Genomic DNA, 22180 nt, shown 5'->3' on the forward strand with positions numbered 1-22180 from the left:
TCGCTTTTTTGGCAGACACTTGAGTGAGGTTTGACTGTCTGAGTATCGGAGTGTCTGGTCGGCTTATGTGTTCATTTGTTTATCGGCGGGACAGAACTCGAAAACCAGTTCGCCAGATGAAGTTCTATCGTAATTGCGTATAACTTTAAGTACAATACATTAAGGTCTAATTGACAGACAGACTGGCAGCCCACCCCCCACTCCTTGCCCCTCAGCGGATCATCAAAATGCGATAGACGTGGCTTTTTGGTGTGTTGGTGTTGCGATTTATTATATAAGCGTGCGGAATTACGCAAGCACTTGTCGAGCAGTTGCCTTATGGCATTAGGTAATTCTCTTGGATCTCCCGATGCCTTGAGCCGTTCCTCGACTTTGCGATTACTACCGGCAGCGACTGACTCATCCAATGTCCAGTAATTACAGCCTATCTCAGAATCGATCATGTATATAAATATGTACATATATATATTCCCAGCTCCCGATCTCTTCCTGAAGTCTTTTGTTCACTCGTGCGTGGAAAATTAATTAGGCTAAAGTGATTAAAAGCCCAAGCGACTTAAATTGGTACGCTTTGGTAAAACAAAAATTATGAGTCAGTTTTAAGATGATGAGTGAACTAAAATATAAATATACATTGTTATACATGTTATAAAAAGGGACTAACTAAAAAAATATTTGTAGCTCTAGTGGAATTATTTAGAATAATATTTGAAAATTTATAATTTAAAAGGATAAAACTGAGGTTCTTTTGGCAACAAATTAATTTAACTTTCTTTTTTTAAGACATTATTTTTATCATAACATTGAAAATAAGATAAAAAGTACCTTAACCTCACTGAGGTACCTTATGCGAAACTAATCGATTTTTAAAGCACTTAAAAATTCTGTAGTTTCAAACCGCAGCACAACAGTTTGAATAAAATGCGAGACTGGAGAAATTGTAAATTCTTGGTCTCACTCGTGATCATGGCTTTAGTTTTAACTTTCGTAAAGGTTTACTTTAAAAGTCTTCAAAGAGTGGGCCATGATGAAATCGTGCGATATGAGCCCACTGAACTGAACCTGGATCAAATGCGATATCTTGCTGGACTTTCCGATCTAAATAATCTTCGCAAAACTGTGCAAAGGATTGCGGTAAAGAGGGTGGTGAACACCGCAGAACACTCTGCCGTGAGAAACTACATAGTGGATTACCTAAAGGATCTGAAATGGACAGTACAGCTGGACATTTTCACGGAGAAGGTGCCAATTTTTGGCTTCACCACCTTTCACAATATAGTGGCCCGGCAAAATCCGAATTCCAAAAAATTCCTAATGCTCGGCTGCCACTATGACAGCAAGTATTTCAAGAACTTTGATTTTGTGGCCGCCATGGACTCTGCGGTCCCCTGTGCCATGATGCTAAATATGGCCAACAATTTGAAGGACCAGCTTACTCGATCTGAGATCAGTTTAATGTTCGTCTTCTTTGACGGAGAGGAGGCATTTGGTGAATGGTCGGAAAAGGATTCACTATATGGTTCGCGGCATTTCGCGGAACTTTGGCAGAAACGAGGTCTCCTCCGTAGCATCGATCTCTTCGTGCTGCTGGATCTGATCGGGGCCAAGAATGTAACCTTCAAGAACAACATACTGAGTACTTCCAATTTGTTCCATCGATTCGTTCAGCTGGAGCAGCAACTCAGCAAGGCGGGAATTCTGCGATCAGAGCGCCCAATTTTTCAGTTTCAGCCCGGCCAAGATGTAGATGATGATCATTTGCCATTTATCCATCGCAATGTGCCAGTTATCCATCTCATAGCTGCCGAGTATCCAGAAGTTTGGCATACGGCCAAGGATGTGGAGCAGAATGTGGACTATCCAACCATTGAGCAAGTGGATCTTGTTCTGCGAATGTTTGTGATGGAATACCTCAACTTAGCTCCTTCCTTGTCCATTTAAAAATAACTCTTTACCTTTAAGTGTAACATGAATTTTGAATAAAATATTAAGATATTTGTTTGATTACTACCTTTTCCAAGATATCCATAATTTGGCTTAAATCTCTTTTAATTAGACTGTACAACAAATTAAATTCAATTGATATTGATTTTATTTATCAAAATGGTGAATAAGTTGGAATTTAGTTGATTACCTAAAATTTCCTATAATCTAAGCAGCCACAAAATAAATATTAATTTTTAGTGGATGAAATTTAAACTTATTTTGCCCACTGTAAATATTATTCCCTAATTTTTTGAAGATTATAACTATTAGGAATAAATCAGGGTCACCAAGTACATGTTTTAAAAGTGTGTATAATAGTTAAATATAAACTGGTTTGAATACAATGATTCCAACTTTTGAAAAATAAGATTAAAAAAATAAGTCAGATAGGTCAAATGAAGTGCTTTGTGATCGTTTCTTTATTAATGACCACGATTCCGACTATGTCTCAACTGCCACAACATTACAGTGTGTTACTTTTCGCCTTTCCTGGCAACCGAATCGTATCAAATTTCCATCGTTTTTCCGCTCCCCAGTCGACCAAAAGCCATCAGGCCATCAGGCTATCAGGCCACAGGCAACACTCGAAATTTATGTACGCTGCTCCCGCTCGCTGAAAGCAACACGAAAGTTAATTAAACTTGAATATAATAAAAGCAAAGCGAAGCTGAGCTGAGCAGAACAGAAGCAGCAGCAGCACCAGAAGGATGTGGATGTGGCGAATAATAAAACACAAAAAGTGTACATCACAGCCAGCGGGCACCGAATGGCGGACACGGGCACTGCAAATCGGCTGGGGATTGTATATATATACCCGCATATATATATACACATACATATATAAACGTTTGGGGGGAAGGTGTGTGGAGGTCGGTAGGTGGTCATCATTAGCATATCGCCGACAGCGGCGCGAAAAAGGGTTCCCATTTGAAAAGTTAATCGCCAGCTGATGCTGCACTGCGATTGCGATTGCGATTGCGAGTGGCGAAAAAAACCAAAGGGAAGGGGATTGAGAAAAGGGGGTGACGATGACTGCGTTGACACTGACAGCCGCCCAAAAGCTCCCCATCCCACCTCCCCCCTCCCAGCACGACCCACCGAAGGCCATATCCCTGTCGTCGGACCTTATCTGCGGACTGCAATAAAAACGGACAATAATTAAAACTGGCAAATAGAACTGGCGCACTGCGCCTGTCCCTCTCCACACTTTACAAAATAAATACCCAAAATATTTCCTTACTTAAGTGGGTACATATAATTTCATATCTAAATTTGCTTGAAAATAAATATAATATTGAGAATTAAAAGAAAGCTGAATGATTGCATTTTTAAGATTTTGTTTTCATTGTTATGTATATATTTATTCATGTATTTTTTTTATGCCTTATTAAAATAAATTAATAAAATCAAAAATCAATTTTCAAGCAAACCGAAAAGGAGAACAGTGTATAAATTAATCACATTTGTATTTAGCGAATTTGATTATCAGTATTGATAGGTGCCATTTTCATCGCAATGTTACACTAACCCACAAAAACCCATGTACCAACGCTTTCAGTGCACTTGGAATGGATAAAGCCCCAAGGGAAATTGTTCTTTTGACTAAATACTTATAGCATGTTAATTCAAAGGGCCCTTAAAGGATTTCTTTTCCAATATTTTTTCAAGATTATTTCTTTCATTCATTTTCTTTCCCTTAACGAAGAACACAAAGTTTGGGTATTACCACCAAAGTCTTGCCCAACATTCATTAACAGTCTGTAGTCATTCGCCTAACCCTTTTCTGCTTAATCAACAAAAAATTGTGTACTTACAACTATATACATATAATATGTACACTTCGTTTCAGGAGGATAAGTCGTAAAAATTTAAAAGAATTTTATTATAGATAAAAAACAGCAGTTCTTTAATTATTTAATAAATATGGGGTGGAAATAAACCTTTTTTTATAATCTGGAAACTAAGAGAATTAACAGTTTTGGTACGCACTGTTAATGAAAAAAAACTTATCACATTTTCCGGTTTGGTCGCTGTTTGAATTGCTGCAGGTTTGCCCTTGCTTGCCTCCTGTTTTTTTTCTTTTTTGTTAATTTTTTCCAAACAAATAACCGTAAAAATCTTTGCCATCCACATCAGTCGTAAAAAATTACATACGAATTTCTTGTTTTTTTTTTTTTTTGTTGTTTTTTTACCCGCTTCAGATTGAGATTCAGATTCAGCTTTTGCTTTTTGGGTTGTTGAATGGGTGCGAGTGCATCGGCGGATGATATATAGAGAGTGCCTAACCCCCGAGCTGCTTTGTGAAACGCTTTCGGCCGTGTGTTGACTTTTATAATTAAGCCCTTTGTGTACATTTCCAGTTGACGGCACCGCAGAAGGGCAGAAGGGGATGCGATGCGGAGCATCATAAAAAGGATTAATTGTGCGCAATTAAAGAAAATATATTACCAAGTTCGCGAGGCCAAGTTTCGTAACGCTTTTTCCGGCTTTGACTTCGGCTACGGATTCGTATTCGGATTCGCATTCGAAAAGTTTTGCCAGCATTGAATTATGCAAAATCATTTAAATGCGTCGCCTCCGAAAAAGTTTTTGGCCAACATTTCTCCGCCGACTTAACCACTTTGGCATGTGTCTCACATTCTTATTGTTATTGTTCTTGTTGTTTTGCCCAAAGGGGGTGGTAGGGGGTGGGCTTAAGTTCATAATGCTCATAGAGAGCCGTGGGTGGTGTCCCGATCACAATTGCCGGGACAATGGAGGCGGCATCCCTTCCCTTCCACATGCGTTACCCGGGTTAATTGCTCAAGTTCAAAATTAAAATATTTATTACAATGAAAAACTTTGGCACTTTCGCGACGCCAACGTGACGAACAAAAGGCAGCTTACGCGTAAAGTACTCCTGCTCGAGAATCCCCCTCCACTTTGGGAGTTGTTTAATTTGTTTTCCGCTTAGTGATGTTTGCCCCAGTGTGTGGAGGGTTCCTCCTTTGAAAGTACAGTGTACGGTGTACGGTGTACGGTGTTGGCACACCGGTGTTTTGAACAATGGAACTTGTCATAAATTAAATAGTATCACAATACTGCAGCAAAGCCTCTTGCTAATTGACACACCAACTGTTCCTCCATTGTCTATCTGGATGTCATTGGTTTGTGTTGATAGCAAACGAATATTTGCTCTTCAGCTTGGCTGCATGTCAATATTTTGGTGTTTAAAAATGAAGCAATTCTGCGGATAATTGGCAACTTGTAGATACAAGGTCTTTTAAAATGTATTAAACAACTAAATTTAATGGAATTAATATTTTTGATTTGATTTTATTTGCTTAAGACAATATCAATAAATTTAAACTTCAAATGTTAGGTATAAATTTGTTTTTCGTTTATGAGAAATAAACAAAACTCTTATTCAATATAATTATTTATTTAAAATATTTATCATGCATTATATATCAGTTATTATAAAAAAAGTGCTTATGTAACTTTCGTGGATAATTTTAAGTCTTTATCTATAGTCAACTAAAATATAAACTTAAGTTATGACTTTCTCTTAAAGTTCTTTAGGCACTTTTTGATTTATTTTCTAGCTTATATTTCTAACCTTTTCAACCCCTGAATTTAGTTTTTTTCTTCACTTTTGTTAACAACCTGCAAAATACTCTGTTTGCTGATTGATTGATTTTATTGTGGGCAATGCGATTATTCGAGGCCAGTCCTTGGGGTGCTGAGATCTCCCCATTTAATAAGCTCTATTCCCAACCACTGGTGGCTGGGCATTAGAACAGGTGTTGCCTGTGGTGAAGATATCGCAAGGGGATAGGACCGAAACATGTTTGCCAACGCTTTAAAAATGTAACATGCGGCACTTTTTCATCATCCTTTGGCTTGGTTTTCCTCAATTTTCCCCCTCTTCTCAACTTCTCAACCTCTTCTCGATTATCATTTGAGTGTATTGAAAATTTGAAACGCATGAATAGTCAGGCTAGATCGGCCTGGGGCTATGTACAATGTACATACATATGTATACATATGCATGGGAGCCGGGTCAGACGGCCACCAAGGCATTCCAAGGGTTTATCTGCGCACTTCAGTTGAATTTTTTTTTTTTTAGAGGGGAGTGGTCGGGCGGGCGGATATGGCCAAACACATCCGTTTGGCAGATGTTTTTCACATAGCTCATAGCAAACTTACCAACTCGAGTCCACAAGTCGCTGTACCCTTTCAAAAAGTACTACACAGCTACTGCTACTTGATAAAAAATAAACAATAAATAATTTAAAATAACTAGGAACTTATTTAACTGTGTTCATCATCCTTATGATGGTCAAAATAACATAAGTTTGTGGGTATCTTCTTTTTTATATTTATTTTTAAAAAGTACCACACAAATTAACAGTAATTGTTAAGAAATAAACGACAAATAATTTAAGGTAGCTAGAACTGTATATTAATTTGGGGGAAGTTACCTTTTAATATTTATTTATTTCTTCATTTTTATTAACTTATATTTTGTAAGATGTTAAAAATCATTAAACAATAGAGGATTTGTTTTTTATAAATTTTATTTAAAATGAATTTCCTATAAATCTAGGGTATTACATAAACCGGTTGCCTGAAGGGCTTAGCACTGCATCCATTAACTTTGGCGGTGCCGAGAATGAGCAAGTGTAGCGGAAATGATTTGGTAGCTCCAGTCCCCTAGACATCCTGATCCACTCCACCTTTTTGGCTCCCGGTGGAGCATATTTTCATCTTCACTCATGAGCTCTTGGTGGTTGAAAAGTGTTTTGCTTGTGTTTTGCTATAAGTTAAACTTTTATACTATCTATTGGGTGGCCAACAGGCTGCAACAGGGTGCTTACAATGTTAAAATGTTATGATGAAGAAAACACCATCGAAATCGGTTTCAAAAACCATATATTGTTAAAAAAAATAAAAAATCATCGGCATATATAATTTATTCAATTTAAATTATTTATTTAAAATTCAAATTTTGATTTTGGAAATTTCTCACGTCTTCTAGCGGCGTGCCTTAAAATGCCTTGTGTTTCCCCAGTTTCGTTTGAACCTTGTAACGCTTCGAGCAGGCATTGAATTTGCAAATTTGACTATAACAACAATCATTGCTACCGAAAAAAGAATCGTAATTAACATATTTTTGGTTCTATAATTTTGAACGATTATCACCAACTGTTCTACCGTTGGGATCCCTTCAGGATACTTAGTTGAAAATATAGTCCTGCCCTCCAGAGAAACTTCGAAAGCATTGATCTCTGTTAGATACTATAAGAATAAAAGCGTATTTAGTTTTCTTGTGAACGTTTCTTATTTTTAAGGTCTTACCAACAATGTGCCACCCACTAGTAAACCAGTTATTAACATTGCATCCTGTCTCCTCCTTATATATGCAATTAAGTTCCAGATTCTTGTGTACCAACCGTTAAAAAACATGGGTATGAAGCTTAAAACAAGCACGATAAAGGAAAGGGTCATGGCTTTAGTCGGATTATAAAATCTGCTAGAGACACGATACTCCGGAAACCTTTCCTGCAGTTCAGTTTCAAGATTGGCATATTTATAAGAATGGATTAAGCTGAAAGATAGTTAAAAACACAGATTAATAACATATAATATATATACAAGTAAGAAATTCACAACTATGTTAGAAGTTTTAAAATTCCAACTCGACAAGTTACATTGATTACACGTGGCGTTTTGCAAATATGAGGGTAAATATTTTAAAGCATTATACTTACCCTATACATATGAAAAGCTTATTAGAAAAAAATGATGTATAAAAAAAAGAAACAAAAAAACAATTAAAAAATGCACAACGCGTGAAAACATGTCTCTTCTTCAATGAAAACTTCAGGAGACTGTTCCAGAGTATTGTTTGGTGCAATGATTACTGTTAGCGCTCTCAGCGCTTGTATTTAAATTACTAGTTGAAGGGCGAGAACGGGAGCCAATAAAGCTTTCGTCAGTTCGCTCTTGCGAATTCGCCCCGTCTCTCGCCACCGTAGAATAAGTTAGGTTCTAAGAGAAATTATTGAAATATAATAGTCAGTGATCAATCGAACATCATCGTAGCCACTCCTTTTCGTCGCGCTTTCGAAATAGTTTTCACAATTCGCAATTTAACATCGTCGAACTACTGCTCAAAAGGGTTTATATTTTAAATGTGCACTTAAATATTTAAACATATTTTCTATAAGACAAAATGTAGTTTTAAAATACAAAATATTTTTTTGAATATGTTTGCTATTAAATTAACATATCTTGAGTTGTTCTTTTTTTTTTTTAACAAATTATACATTAAAAAAAAATTGTCAGAAATGACTTAGTTTACAGGAAAACCGTATTACAGGTTTTTTGGTAAGCTTATCTTTTAAGCGATATCAATTAATTTTTTAACATGTTCCAAAAATGTACTATATTTGATTTTACAAATACAAATTTTAAATTGAAAGTTTTAATACTTCATTGTTATTATTTTAAGCCGAAAGTCATCTGTCGAAAGATGCTGAAAAATAGTTGTATTTCAAAATAGAATTGCTGTCAACCTCTGTTTTCGGAATAAATAAATTATACTTATCATGAGGTTTAATGAAGGCTTCCTCGGAATCATAGGGGCCACCAATCTTTTTGGCTCAATCAGCTCAGTTGGGGATGTTGAAAACCCAACTCATTTCCTTCAGTTCTTTTTTGCACCCATCGTCATTATCATCATCCTCCAGCTTGTTCGTCATTATCGAGCCGGAGAATTTCAGCTGTCATTACTTTTTATGGCCCAGCAACATGATGCGATGCACTTGCCCTGCCCTGCCCCATGTGGTTGAGCTGGAAAAGTCGGTGGGGGCTGATGGTGGGTTGGTCGGTGTTTTGTAGCCGAGGCTGACTGGCAGTTAAAATATAATTTCAGGAAAGAAATCATCATAGAGCCCGAGCAGAAGCCCCAGCGTCGAGAGGCAGTAAAAGTAAAACATCAAAGTGAATACCAGGGTGGTGCCGGAAGCGGGGGGTGGCTTAGGGGTGTTCTAGGGATTGTCTGGGGGTTGCGGGTTGAGGGGGTGGTGCAAGAAAGCTGCTCCGTTTGTCACCGCTAGAGGACGCCACGGGCGGTGGTGCTGGGTGGTGGGCGGTTGTCGAGAGTGAATTGTAAAAGAACGCATTTATCCGAGCAAAGGACCTATCCACATGCGTCTGCCAAGCGCCCACTCCAAGCGCCCATCTTCATCTCTCCCACTGTTTCGTTTCAATTTCCACTTATCTGCATGTGAGTACCATACAGAGAAGAAAAACTTTACCATGTAACAAGCCCAAAAGAATATATTTAAAAATACTTATCTACAATCATCTAAATACCTTCAAAATGTACTTGTGTTGCAAAAAAACATTAAGTAAGAAATTTTACTTTTAAAAAGTTTGGGTTTTACAATTTTTGGAACATTTTCTGGTGGTGCCAAATGGACAGGCATGCCACTCCACTCACATTTCCAGCTGAAAACTGTCAGCCCTTTGATTGTGTAATTGATTTAGCGATAAAACTCGTTCGCCCTCACCCCTCACTTCTTCCCTTTCAATCTGTCAATCCGTTTAAAGTCGTTGGCTAATTAAGATGCGCCCCAAAATGGCAGCAAAACGGAAAATGAAAGTGGGTGGTTGGAAAAAATGCGAAGGACTCGCCGTTTTTTCTGTTATCATTCTGGTCATAAATGAGTCTTACCCGAGCCACCCGAACCCCGATCCACCACGCACCACCCACCAACCACCCACCTCCCGCCAAATGTAAGCCATTTCAATTGCGAGCCCTCGATACCAAAAATTTACGATCGCTGCTGGTGTTTTTTTTATTCTCGTCTTAATTTTTACAATTTTTTTTCATTTGTTGATGAAATAACATTTTTACTGTGATATACAAAGCGATTTTTATACTCTCACAGAGGTTGTTATAAATTCAGTCAATTGTTGGCTGTGTCCGTGTGTCGGTTTATAAGCATACCAATCTCTCTATGAAACTTATTTAAACATCTTTCTATTCCATATTTTCTTAATTTAAACAAACATACTCCATATATAGTAATGGTTAATTGCTTTAGAATTACGGGTTTAAATGCTATACAAATCTGACAACGATATCATATAGTTGACATACAAACATGCGGAGTGCCAATTTTTGCTTCACTTCTTGTTACAAATAAAATATTTATAAAAAAAATATACAATTTTACTTATCAATTAAATAGACTTTAAAAAAACGTATTTACTAAAAAAGGGTATTGCAAGTTTGCATTACACTTTTCATAGCCTTATTATATGGTTGTCACTGTCTGGCGGGACATTAATTTTAATGTCGTCGAAAGGCGTTTAAAATAAATTTGGAAAGAAAAATAAAATATAATTCAGTGGGGCGGTCGTTAAAAAATAGACACCAGCCGTGTTTACCCATAAAAAATACTAAATACACATAGCCTGGTAAATGCTTCAATATCTGCAGGGTGGGAGAATGCAGAAAAGGGGGATTTCGGTGGGAATTTTAGCATTTGAGCACGCAAGTTTTTATTACCGAGACAATGAAACGGCAGAGTGGGCTCAAAGCAACCGCACAGTGAGGTGGAAAAGTCTGTGTTCCCGCAAAAACGCCCATAAAAACGGTGTTAAACTCAGAGCCACCGCAAACGGGGGAACCTATGCGAGCACGCCACAAACAGTGTTCCTAATCGTATTTTGCAATCGTTGCAGATGGTTAAACATAAATATATTAAACTTAAAAAAATATATAAACAATGCCCTTTAGAGCATGACAAAAATTTGTGCAATACATTATTGAAATCAATCTAATTTTGTCACAGAACATCACCATTCAACTAAATGTAAACCAAAAGTTGAGCCAAAAAAATAGCAAAGTTTAAAAAATTGTATAGATTAGTTAATGAGGTTACGTTTTTTATACTACATAATTTAATAATCTGCTTAACTACATACAGTATATGTTATCAAGCAAATAAAATTAAATCTTTAAAGCTACCCGATCTAAAAGTCTTACTTTTATATTAATTTAAAAAGTTTAAAGACCTCAGATGCGGTTTGTGTAATCCTTGAACAGAGGGGAAATTAGCTTTTAACACCCGAACAGAAAAATTGGTAGCAGAACACTGGACGAGGGAAAAGCGGTGTGACAGCGGCTTATATGAAACGAATTTTAATTAAAACACAACGGAAAAGTTTCGGCCGGGGCAGGAAACTTCCCCAGCCCTCTGGCCATACACTTAAAGTTAAATCCCAGGACTGTCAGACACCGCTCTCGCCACTCTTCCCGGTTCTTTGAAAACGGCAGGGGGTATTCACTTTGTAGATAACAACTAGGACATATTTCAAAATCAAATTAAAATAATTTTCATTTAAAAAGAAATGGAGTTGACTTCCCATTAAAGAGTGTGGAATCGAAAGAAAACTGGCTAAGCAAGATGTGTGTTAACAATTCACGAATAAAGTATTATAGAATACAATAATAATTTTTAATTTTATTTTTTATTTAATAAACAAAGCGAAATTCCGGAGTTCAAATCAGGGATACAATGGAGACGCGACGGTTTTGCTCAAGTCGCTGTAGATTTAGGATTCGCTGGAGGATCGATGGCCTGAAGCGATGCCACATGAGGTAGCAATGGTCCACATATGGAAACTCGTAGTCATCCGCAAAAAGTTTGAGCAGAGCGGCCCTCATCGGTACGCCGTAACCCCGTCGAACGACATAGGCATCTGCGGCGTACTCAAAATGCCGGAGAAAGAAGAACACGATCCAGGCGTTGATGGTGTAATATACCGGCATTAGGTACTTATACACTAGCCAAAAGCCCACGATACTTGGATAGAATTTGGTGAAGCCTGCAGCTAGGTAAAGAGTCTGCCACTTGTAGCACAATCCAAAGAGCACTAGATAGAGGAGAAGACTCAGATTGATCATCGCCAGGGTCTTTCGTACGTGCCACAATTTCCAGTGGGCCAGTTGATGGGCCACAAATGCCGGCAGTTGTTCGTCATTAAGACCAGCTCCCACCTGACCCGATTGCAGATCGTTCGCATCCAAGCCCCTGTGCAATTTCAGATTATCGTGGATATCCAATCGCAGGCAACAGAAGCATCCCATCACCCAGGCAGTTGGTCGTCCCACATGGAATGTGTGCACCAAATAAACCCGACCCGGAAATTTGAATTGAATCAGAACCAATCGCAGTCTTTCATTCATATCGGAATCCTTTAACAGGCGACTTTTGCCCAAACAGGGCACTCCGAAAATCCCGACCGTAACCAACATGAGCAGGAATACAAGCACCAGCACAAGCCATGCGATCAGCACGAAATACCAAACACTCATCCGGACAATGGACATCAAAATTGTAGTCAGCGGAATGATGCCAATCTATAGGAAATTCAGGGAATATGTTCAATAATTTAACTATATCATCTTATGTCTGTAAAGTTATAGCAAGTATTAAAAACCCACCTGCAGAAAAACCACATAGAAAGCCATGGCACAAATCAGACCCACTAAAGGTGGAGACTTTTCAGGATCCACATTATATTTGGGATCCAGGACCAGTTTCTCGTAGAACAAAGATGGCAGCATCCGGAACACCAGGTAAGTGGAAAACAACGTCATGAAGGTCACATTCAACCATACGTGGTTCGTATGGCCATACCAGTTCACCGTCAGCTTCCAAATGTGCGCCAAAATGCAAAGGTATAAGTCCAAACAGCTATATATTGTATCTACTATAAGGTTGAATAGCTCCAGATATGAATAGTGAAGTTGCTTCTCCTTGGAGGCCTGAAAATAGGATTTAAAACAAATGCAGTAACGTGGGAAGATTATTATCGTAAGCTAAACTTTATTACATTTAATGGCCGTTGCAAATTTTAGATTATAAAAGGACTGAAAATAATACTTAATTTCGAGTTTTATTTTTAAAGTATTCTGCTATTTTTATACTTTTATGTTTTATTATTGGATAATGAAGCTTTGTTTGATTTTAAATTTTTTCTGATTTTTATACTTTAATGATTTTTAAATGTGTCGTTTATAAGTATTTAAAAATTAAAAATCTCAAATAACCAATAATTTTGTTCCCTGTCATAAAAAGTGTAAAACTATAGAATAAAATTGTACACTATCTAAACTTTAGTTCACACACCTCGAAGGCCTCCTGCGACATGACGCCCTCCATTTCTGGCGGTGGAGCTTTGTATTCCTTACACAATTTCAACTGACGGCAGCAGAGAATCATGTAAAAAACGTTGTGAATCACAATTATCAGGCAAAGGATGTGGCGCAGTAGAATCGGATCGGAGATTGACAGTTCCTTGGGAACCAAGCTCATTCCAATGTCATTACCCGATATAATAATGCGCTTGCCATGCATTGGATCCTGATATAGGGCAACTATATACATAATGCGAACAGTGTATGAGTTAATGTAATATTGAGAATAAAGTGAATTAAATATAAAAGTCAACTGAGCAAAAAATACAATATTCGGTGCAAACGTTGATTGAATATCTTTTTTATTCAATACAAATTAAGCATATGCCAGCATATTCTGGAAAGTATGCTACATACTTTCGTTTAGCTGCAAAATTGTTTGTTTAATTTGCAATTTGGATTAATTAAGCTTTAGAAAAAATACTTTTCTAAAGAAATAAGTATGTTTTAATTTAATAGTAAAGTCATTTTTAGATAAATGCTAAAACAAATGTTAAATGTAGCTTAATTAACAATTTGGTTGAGACTTGCATTAATTTATAAATTGTAAAAAGCTTGACAATAAATACTTTGTTTAAAGAACAAAAATTTCATTAATTTAAAAACAATAAGTTCCAAACTTAACTAAGTTGTTGTGTCAACCAAAAATCAAACATGTCACCCTCACATCATCGCAATCCCTATCCCATGAGAGACCCAGATTACGCTACTGCCAATCGTTGACTAGTGGAAGCCAAAGATTATAATGGCGCCAAAGAAATTACTAATGTGTATCCGGGAAAAAATAAATGTGGTGGTGCGGTGGTGCACTTGTGTATAATGGTTCTTTGTAGTTTGTTTCAAGGATTTGTGAACTTCTTACGCTTGGCATATCAATAATGAGGCAAGGGCTTGACGGGATTCTAGGGGGAATTGTGTTGTCAAGCTGGCTGCTTTGATGGTTTCGGTTCGACGCCATTACTTAACCCTCCCCCTACCTTCCTCCTACATATCCCCATATTTAACCACACACACACACACACACACAGGCACACTCACACACACATGAACACCCAAATGCGCGAACATTCACTTGGCATCTCTAATTAGTAGAATTTAATCTTCACACTATGGCAACGTCAAACGTTCCGAACCGCGACCCCTCATGCCACCCGCGCCATCCTCAAATCCACCCATTGCGCTGCTCATTATGAAAAATTTCAAATTAAAAAAACGAGGGGAGTGGAGCGTGCACGGAGAAAAAAATGTCACTCAAATAGTTTTAATTAATTGTGAAATAAATACAAAAGTCGAAGGCTGGGATAATCTTGTTAGATAAATTATGCTGGGACATGCAACTACAATATCCGTGGAGATATTGCTTAACCATTAACAAAATTGTTCAGAAAAACAATTATTATTGAGAACTTACTTACATAAATTTAAATGTCGCATCTTTTACACTACGTAACAGCATAAAAATAGGAAAAAAAACTGAAATATAAAAAACAATATAGGAAGAACTAAAGCTGACTATATAAAGCATAAATTCTTCAACTTTTTCTCCTTGTGAAACAAAGTAAAAGTTTCTTGGAAGAATTAACGGTTGGATTTGCATAAATACCAGGGCGTGTGTGTGTGCCTGTGTGTGTGTGTGTGTTAGTATCACACATCATGATTACATAATTTAGCTATTAAAACAGCGCCAAGTGGCTGGCTGAATTTAGAGGGAGAGGGAAAGAGGAATGGAATGCGAGGGACAGAGAAGGAAGGCGGCTTATTTATGCCTCAACACGCCGTTTGGCGCAGCTTCAAAGGATCCGAGACATGGGTGGTGTTGGGAAGGGGCTAGTGGTTAAGGGGGGCTCGGCCTGCGAGGGGTATTCCAGTTCAACGGCACACATGTGCACTTGATTTACTCATTAGCGTTACTTTTCTGTTCATAATAGGGCGCTTACCAAGCCGGAAACCGCAGCCCCCCACTTCCACCCCCGACCAACCCCCCTCTCCGCCCGTGGCAGTCGCATTTGGTTTCATTTCGAACCGTTCGGGATGCGTTGGCATAAGCCGCTTAGGCGTATCCTTTGTGCATGTGTAATTGTGCTGGCCCTCACACACTGCCCCCTCCCACACTTCTCAGCTTACCCACCCCTCCCTCACACACGCATACACACTCCCGCACACACACACGACTAAGCCCTAATAATCCCCACTATTTGGCCAAAAGCTGGGAGGGAAAAAGGTAAGACACTGGCAAAAAAAACTATGCGTACACAAATATTTTTAGTGGAATATTTTTATATTATTCTTAAAAAGATTCAGAAATTAACCAAAGAAATACATACATGTAAAAAGGTAAATAAAATGTAAGTTTAACAAATGTTTTATTAGTTTTATGTGTTAGGTTACCAAACTAATTTTTGTATTCTCTTAATACCATTATAACTAGTTTTAATCATAAGCTCACATGCATAGATATAAGAATTCAAGGCTTACAAATATTTTTTATCGTTGGTAAACTAAATATATGAAAATTTTGTGTGAAAATTTCTCTCAGTGCACATGCGTAAGTTCGTAGCTACCCAATTCGCTGTGCCCATTTTCGCTTCTCCCTTTCCATTCTTGGGTAAAGTCAAAATTTAACTTTTCACATTTGCCAAGGGCAGAAAATGTTACCAGGGGGTTTTCTTGGCAACGAAAAATCCAGTCTGCTGATGCTTCATGTAAATAGTTAGCCAGAAAGAAAGGTTGACTGAGCTGGCAATCAAGATTGTCTTGGATCACATCTTACAAAGGGGTATATAAATAAAGATTTACTTTAAATAGAGTTGAGCCTGGACAAATAGCACTATTCCAAAGAGTTATCTAAATGAAAAGTCTTACCCATATCAAATCTTAATTGTCTAAAGTATCGTTAGGGGAGTCATAAAAAGCAACCCAATAAAAGAGTTTGTTTAAAAAAAAGAGACTGTTACAAAAACTTTAATCTTGATACGTTAAAATTACATAGCACTGCAATTTTTTCTAAATATCTTTTAAAAGAACTGTTTTTCTTCTGAAACCAACTAAGGATTTATGGCCCCACAATTTAAGAAGAGTATATACCATAATTTGTACAGCAAAGAACATTTGACTTAAAAAGTCTTCCTAATTTCTTTCCCCAGTGGTCGGTCCGATTTAGTTGAATTATAGCTGAGGTAATCCTAAGCCGTATAATTATGTGGTTTTGACTTCAGACAGAGGTTGAACAATTTACCTGAGGTTTGATAAATTTACTCAGCTCCTTGGGCCGTCCTGCCTCGAGTTGTTTGATATATGCCCTGCTACCTCAATTATCTTGTGCAATTGTCTAAGAGATAATCCGAAACTGAATCAGATTTGTTGCGGTCAAGTTGTGTGCCGTCATGTTTGGCAATCGATAGGCCCCTTAAGTTGGAGAGCACTTGAATCTGGCGATTTGGATTTGTAGACCATCATCCATTATGCCCGATAAGATCGCAACGTGTGTAGAAGTTTCCGTTTCGTGATAAGGGGATTTTAAATTAATAATTCACTGTCGCTGCACGAAACGTGAAAATTGTCGGAAAATTGCTCAATTTTCCATGCGAGGTGGAGAGACCGAAACAGACGAAGAAAGAGAAATTTATGCTAATTTTCGACAACTATCACTGCTTAACATCGTTGGGACGTGGACAGCGGCAACCCACCCGAAAACGCAGACCCACCAAACCTGATGGTCATGTAATGTCGAGGCAGCGTAACGAAGTAACCCAATTAATTTGTGGCACTCATTAGCAACAATTGAAAACGCCAAAGCCAGCAGGAGCAGTGGCAGTGGCAGAAGCAGCTCCTCCAACCAGCTCCCCCTCTAACCCCCCAACCCCCCAACCCCCTGACACTCGTCAACACAACCAGAAGTTGGAAATGCCCGTAATGGGTGTGGGGTCCCTGCCCCGCCTTCAGCTATTCCAATTCGCCCCCATTGTGTCCATCGAAATAAAAAGAAAATTTGGTGGGGTAAAGGTAATTATGTATATATTATTTATTATACAACTTTTTGATGCTCTAACTGAAACAGCTGGGTCAAAGAAAGTATAATTAAAAAATTACATTAAAAAATGCATTGAATTATACAAAAAAAACAGCATATATTAAAGTTTTAGATATTTTTTGTAACTAAATATTTTTTTTTAGTGATCTTATAATTGTTACTCACGACTGCCGCCCAACTGACATATTTATGTTCCTAATATTCAAATACATTACACATTTAAATACTTAAGTTGTGACGTGATTTCAATTACAATTCGAGCATACACGATCACTCTGTTTATAAACCGATTTGTGTATATGAATATGCTATAAATTTACCGCACATGTGCAACGTGACTCACCAGGTTCCCATACTTTCGTTCACATTAGAAATCTCATAAATTTGTAGCACTCACGATAACAAAAAAGTCAATACGTTGTTTACTTTTAGAGAAAACCTTAACTGTATGCCTTTATTAAACTCCAGTAAAATACAATTAAATTTTCAGTAATTGAGTTTATCAGTTCCCATCAAATGTCAGTTATTCAATTAGCCACCCGATAATTCTTTCTCATTGAGAGTGTCGCAAATAAAGACGCTTCCGCACACTTTTCAGTAGTCCTGGCGTGAGTACTCCTCCCAATCTATCAATTAAGATTAATGTCCGATTCCCTAGATTCGTCGATCATTTATAACGATTGTTTCGGAGACAACTTCATCGAAGACAACCGACCGATCATCGATCAAGTTTGAAATGTTGTCTAAGCAGCTTGCCTTTGAGTTCCTGAGATATTTCGGCTAATGATCTTGTTGGGCCAAAAAACATTCACACATGATAGCCCTTTGAAGGTTATCACTTCTAGTTATAAAAAAAGTAGGTTTTACCTGTTTCGATCATTTGATTCCTTATTTAATTTGAAACGTAGATATATACCTATCAAAATTGCAAAGTTTAAGGACACAAAAACTAATTCCATGGACATACTTGTATGATTTAAAAATGCAATGGATAGGAAAACTATTTTTAAATTTAAGTCTCTGGATTTTAATATTATATTTCTTAAAGTTTTTTTTATATAATATGCATAAATTTATTAAAAACTGACTTAAATTAATAAATTTAAATATACAATAAATTGTATTTAAATTAAATTTAGCTATAAAAATACAATTTCGATTAATAATATCCCTGTGAGCCTTTCTCAAACTGTCGGGAAGAGCAAATGGACCCGGGCTAATGAGCAGGTGTAGAGCATTAAATACCAAAAAATGTTAACTAATTTTCGGCTTTGCTGCGTTGACGTGTGAAGCGGAGGGGCGGGAGGGAGGCGGGGCACTGCCACCTCCACCTGCCTTCGGTTAGTTAGCCAGCCGGCCAAATACCAAAAAAAAAACAAAAATACACCTTGGATTGTGCGTGAGCTGGCCCTATTCGAGGCCCTGTCAGTCGTCACTCACCCGGCCCTTTTCCTCCCCCCAATCTGGTGGGCATGACATTTTTACCAACGGCCGCCGATATGCAAAATCGTTTGACCCGGTCCCAGGGCCCAAAACAAAAACCCCAGGCCCGATCGCTATCTGGGCGCTAATATATGCCGCCGCTGCCACAAATGCCTTCGGTAATGCATAATTCGAGCCACTTTTCCGGCGATGGCAACCAACCACCAAGCCACTGAAACATCGAAACACCGACCAGTGGTATTGGTACTGGTGGTGGTCAGTAGTCGGTGGCCACAATCGTGGCTTTTGTTGCTCTTTGTTTTCCATTTCGGGCCCTGGCTGGGAAAATCATTTAATTAACATTTTCAGCCGCCTTCGAGGCGCGAAATTATCACGCATATGCGTGGACTTGCCACAGTGGGGTGTCCCTAGTTAAGTTATGGGCAAAATAAAAACGTAACAAAGTTGTTTTCCGATCCATAAACTTAAAGTACCTTTTACACTGATACATTGTACGAAATATTGCATTTTATACTGCTTTTAGCTTGCCATAAAAAATAGTTACAAAGTAAGTATTATTTGCTTAGGGCAAATAAAATTTAAATTAAATGTTAATATATTAGATTGTTTTTGATAAACTTTTCAATTCAAAAATTATTCACAAAAACTTATGATATTAAAAAAATTATGTAAACAATTTTTTTCATTTTTTTCTAAACTCTAATATCTAAAGTATCCCTTGCAACAATTACGTTTATAAGAAGTTTATATGTGCTTAAGCATAAGCTTTATGGTGAGCACTAGTTTAGGGATAACTATATAGTGCCCACTGTAACTGCGTTGCCGACCACTGTGCGACCGTTACCGGCAGGTCAGCTGTTCTCCTCGCAACCTTTTTGGCGTAAATTATGATTATGAGAAATGCAAACGCTATCCGGAGCAGAAGCCGGAGCCATTGCCGCTTGGCATTTATCAAAACGCACAGCCGGCGGTGGGAGTTATGTAAATATATTTAATTTTTTAGTTTTGCCGCTTGGCTTTTCTATTGGCCAGCCCAGCACGCACACACTTGCATCCCTGTTATTATTTCCTGGCCATTTGCATGTGGATCGGATCTGAATACGTATCCGACTGTTGCGTATCTCACGGATACGCGCTTGAAATACGAGCGGTTCTACCTTTGACTTTGCGCTTATTACCCCTGATTAATTACCGGGTCGAGTTGTGTTTTTCTTTTCGGTTATGTTTTTTTTCTTTTCCCTTCGTTAGTTGCTTTTATTTTGCGTCTTCTTTTCCGTTTTTTTGTTAATTTTTTTTTGGGTGAGTTCTTTTGGGCCGTTAAGTGTGATATTTGTAACACTTTGCTGACTTATTGTTGGCCAGCTGAAAGGCTTTTAGGGCCATCGGCGTGCCTTGGATATGGCTAATTAACCCATTACGCCATTATTGTTGCCGACAAGAGTCGGCGGCCGGCAAAGGGTTTTCTTGGCTTCTTTCCGTTTTGGCCCGGCGCACACACGTGTGTGGAGGCTCCGACCCTGTATGGCTTTCAAATCTCCTCAATAAATTCCAATTTCGTGGCCTAATGAATCCACCGAGAGCGCCCATTCATTTGGCCCGTTTCAGAGTGTAGAAAAGGGTCGCAATTAGCCAAATGCCGACCAAGCCCAGGTATACGTATCTAAAGGTTATTCTGATTCCTAGGCTGAGCAAATATGACGGCATCTCGATTGCGTAGGGTCGTAAATATACAATTTAATATTACATAATTTTTGAGATAAATTGCTGATAACAACGATGCATACGCAAATTACAATTTAAGGTTATTACTAAGCTAAATTAAAATTTATTTGCCAAATTAGCCAATGACAAGCGTACCAAGTCAACCCCTTTTTGAAGGCATTAGATCATCGGAATGAATTGGGAACTTTAAGTCTTCGCAATTAACAACAAATCTTGGGCTTTTAAGGTGATGTCAGCCCAAGGCTATACATTAACTTCTGAAATAGATTATCTCAATTCTTTGAAGCATCTATAATATTTTGTTACTCAGCAAGTAGTTGAAATCCAAGAAGGCACACTTTTGTTAATAGCTATTTAATTTTTCTGGACTTCACCGCAAATCTGATAAAAATAAAGATTCAAGAAAACCTCTATGAGATCATTTAATTGCGACTCAAAATCTTAATAACATTTATCATTATTAAGCCAAGGTTTACTGTAACCACAGTGTAGATCAACCTTTAGAGATTAACATAAATTTTAAATAAATAATTATGATCAAGAAAATATATACGTTAGCTAATAATTTATTTAATTAATATTGACAAATATGCATGAACAAAATTTATTTGTTATACAAAAAAATTGCCATTTTGTAAACAGAATCTACTTCTTTTGTGGCATCCTTCCTCCATCCTTTATACCCCAATTAAAGACGTGTTTTGTTAACTGGCCGACAATTTACAAGTCGACTGCCAGGGCGAAAACCGCAAAACCGAACCACAAGAGGCATTCCATCCATCGCGGAAAAGTGTCGGGCTGTCATAGAAAGTCGCCGCAAATGAGAGGAGCAAATCTGGGGCTCAAGGAATTTATGCATTCCTGGGGCTGCCATCGTAAGTTTCAATTTTCATTGTAAGCTCCATGGGCGAAGGACAAGGGGCGTAAGCCCATTGATTAATTTGAAATTTATGATGCGCCATGCGGATCGCAGGGCATCCATAACTTTTGCTCTGCGGTCGGTGGCACCTCTTTCCAAAGTGCTCTGTTTCCCCGGAATGTGTACTCATCTTTCACTCGCTCACGGCTCATATACATTTTAATTAAACGCTGCCGCACCGGAAGAACATCAACGACAACAACATCCAAAACCAGAAACACTTGACAATTTCACGTTAATCCTGGTCACAGGACCTCGCCACGGTGGCTGCCTATTTTTCGGCGCTACCCATAATCATAAACATCGAACCAGGCGAACAACGCTGGGTAGTCGAGGGTTAAGGGCAGATCCTACACTCGAAAAAACATCACAAGCTTATGTCTTACATAAAATATGCTAAAGAATCAACACAAAACAAAACCCAGTTCAAATCAATTGAAGTCTGTTAAATAATTTCTAAAACAAAGTTATTTGAGCTGTAAATATTAAAAAGAAATAAACTGAACTTTAAAAATACACTTTAAATTGCTGAAAACATTTAAGTAATTCTCTAAACGCAATTTTTACAGACTTAAATAACATCCCAGTTTAAAGAGTACCACTTTATGTCATTAAGCTATCTAGGTTAATTTTGAATAGAAAAATGGTAAATAGTTTCCTTTAACAAATAGTTTTAATGCAGTATTTAGGAACTCTTAAAAGGACATCATGATAAATAATTTTTTTAAGCGCTGATTTCTTTTTTCCAGCTTTAGTTGTTTTTTGATCAAATTTTGTTACCTTTACATAATATTTAAAACGTTTTTGCTAAGATTGGATT

At 37.7% G+C, this 22180-nt stretch overlaps 2 protein-coding genes and 1 long non-coding RNA gene across 4 annotated transcripts; 1 reads left to right on the top strand and 2 right to left on the bottom strand.

The window, feature by feature from the left end:
* Positions 1 to 929: 929 nt before the first annotated feature.
* On the top strand, positions 930 to 1997 carry LOC108150152 (glutaminyl-peptide cyclotransferase). The gene has a single exon (XM_017278120.2). It carries the CDS (start codon positions 967 to 969, stop codon positions 1939 to 1941), a length of 975 nt encoding a protein of 324 aa, XP_017133609.1. The 5' UTR covers positions 930 to 966; the 3' UTR covers positions 1942 to 1997.
* Positions 1998 to 6939: 4942 nt separating this feature from the next.
* On the bottom strand, positions 6940 to 7872 carry LOC108150145. Of its 2 annotated transcripts, XR_001774656.2 has the most exons (4): positions 7740 to 7872; positions 7327 to 7576; positions 7175 to 7266; positions 6940 to 7109 (listed from the first exon to the last, which is right to left on the bottom strand). It is a non-coding gene; the product is annotated as an uncharacterized LOC108150145 (long non-coding RNA). The 2 variants fall into 2 exon arrangements; XR_001774655.2 differs by having other exon boundaries at positions 6940 to 7266; positions 7740 to 7871.
* Positions 7873 to 11540: 3668 nt separating this feature from the next.
* On the bottom strand, positions 11541 to 13482 carry LOC108150150 (CAAX prenyl protease 1 homolog). Its single transcript, XM_017278117.2, has 3 exons — positions 13179 to 13482; positions 12491 to 12814; positions 11541 to 12406 (listed from the first exon to the last, which is right to left on the bottom strand). The coding sequence occupies exons 1-3, from the start codon at positions 13434 to 13436 to the stop codon at positions 11546 to 11548; spliced, it is 1443 nt and encodes a 480-aa protein (XP_017133606.1). The 5' UTR covers positions 13437 to 13482; the 3' UTR covers positions 11541 to 11545.
* Between the last annotated feature and the right edge of the window lie 8698 nt (positions 13483 to 22180).

Source organism: Drosophila elegans, unplaced genomic scaffold (assembly GCF_018152505.1).
Source record: "Drosophila elegans isolate 14027-0461.03 unplaced genomic scaffold, ASM1815250v1 contig_208, whole genome shotgun sequence".
In the NCBI taxonomy this organism is placed as follows: Eukaryota; Metazoa; Arthropoda; class Insecta; order Diptera; family Drosophilidae; genus Drosophila; species Drosophila elegans.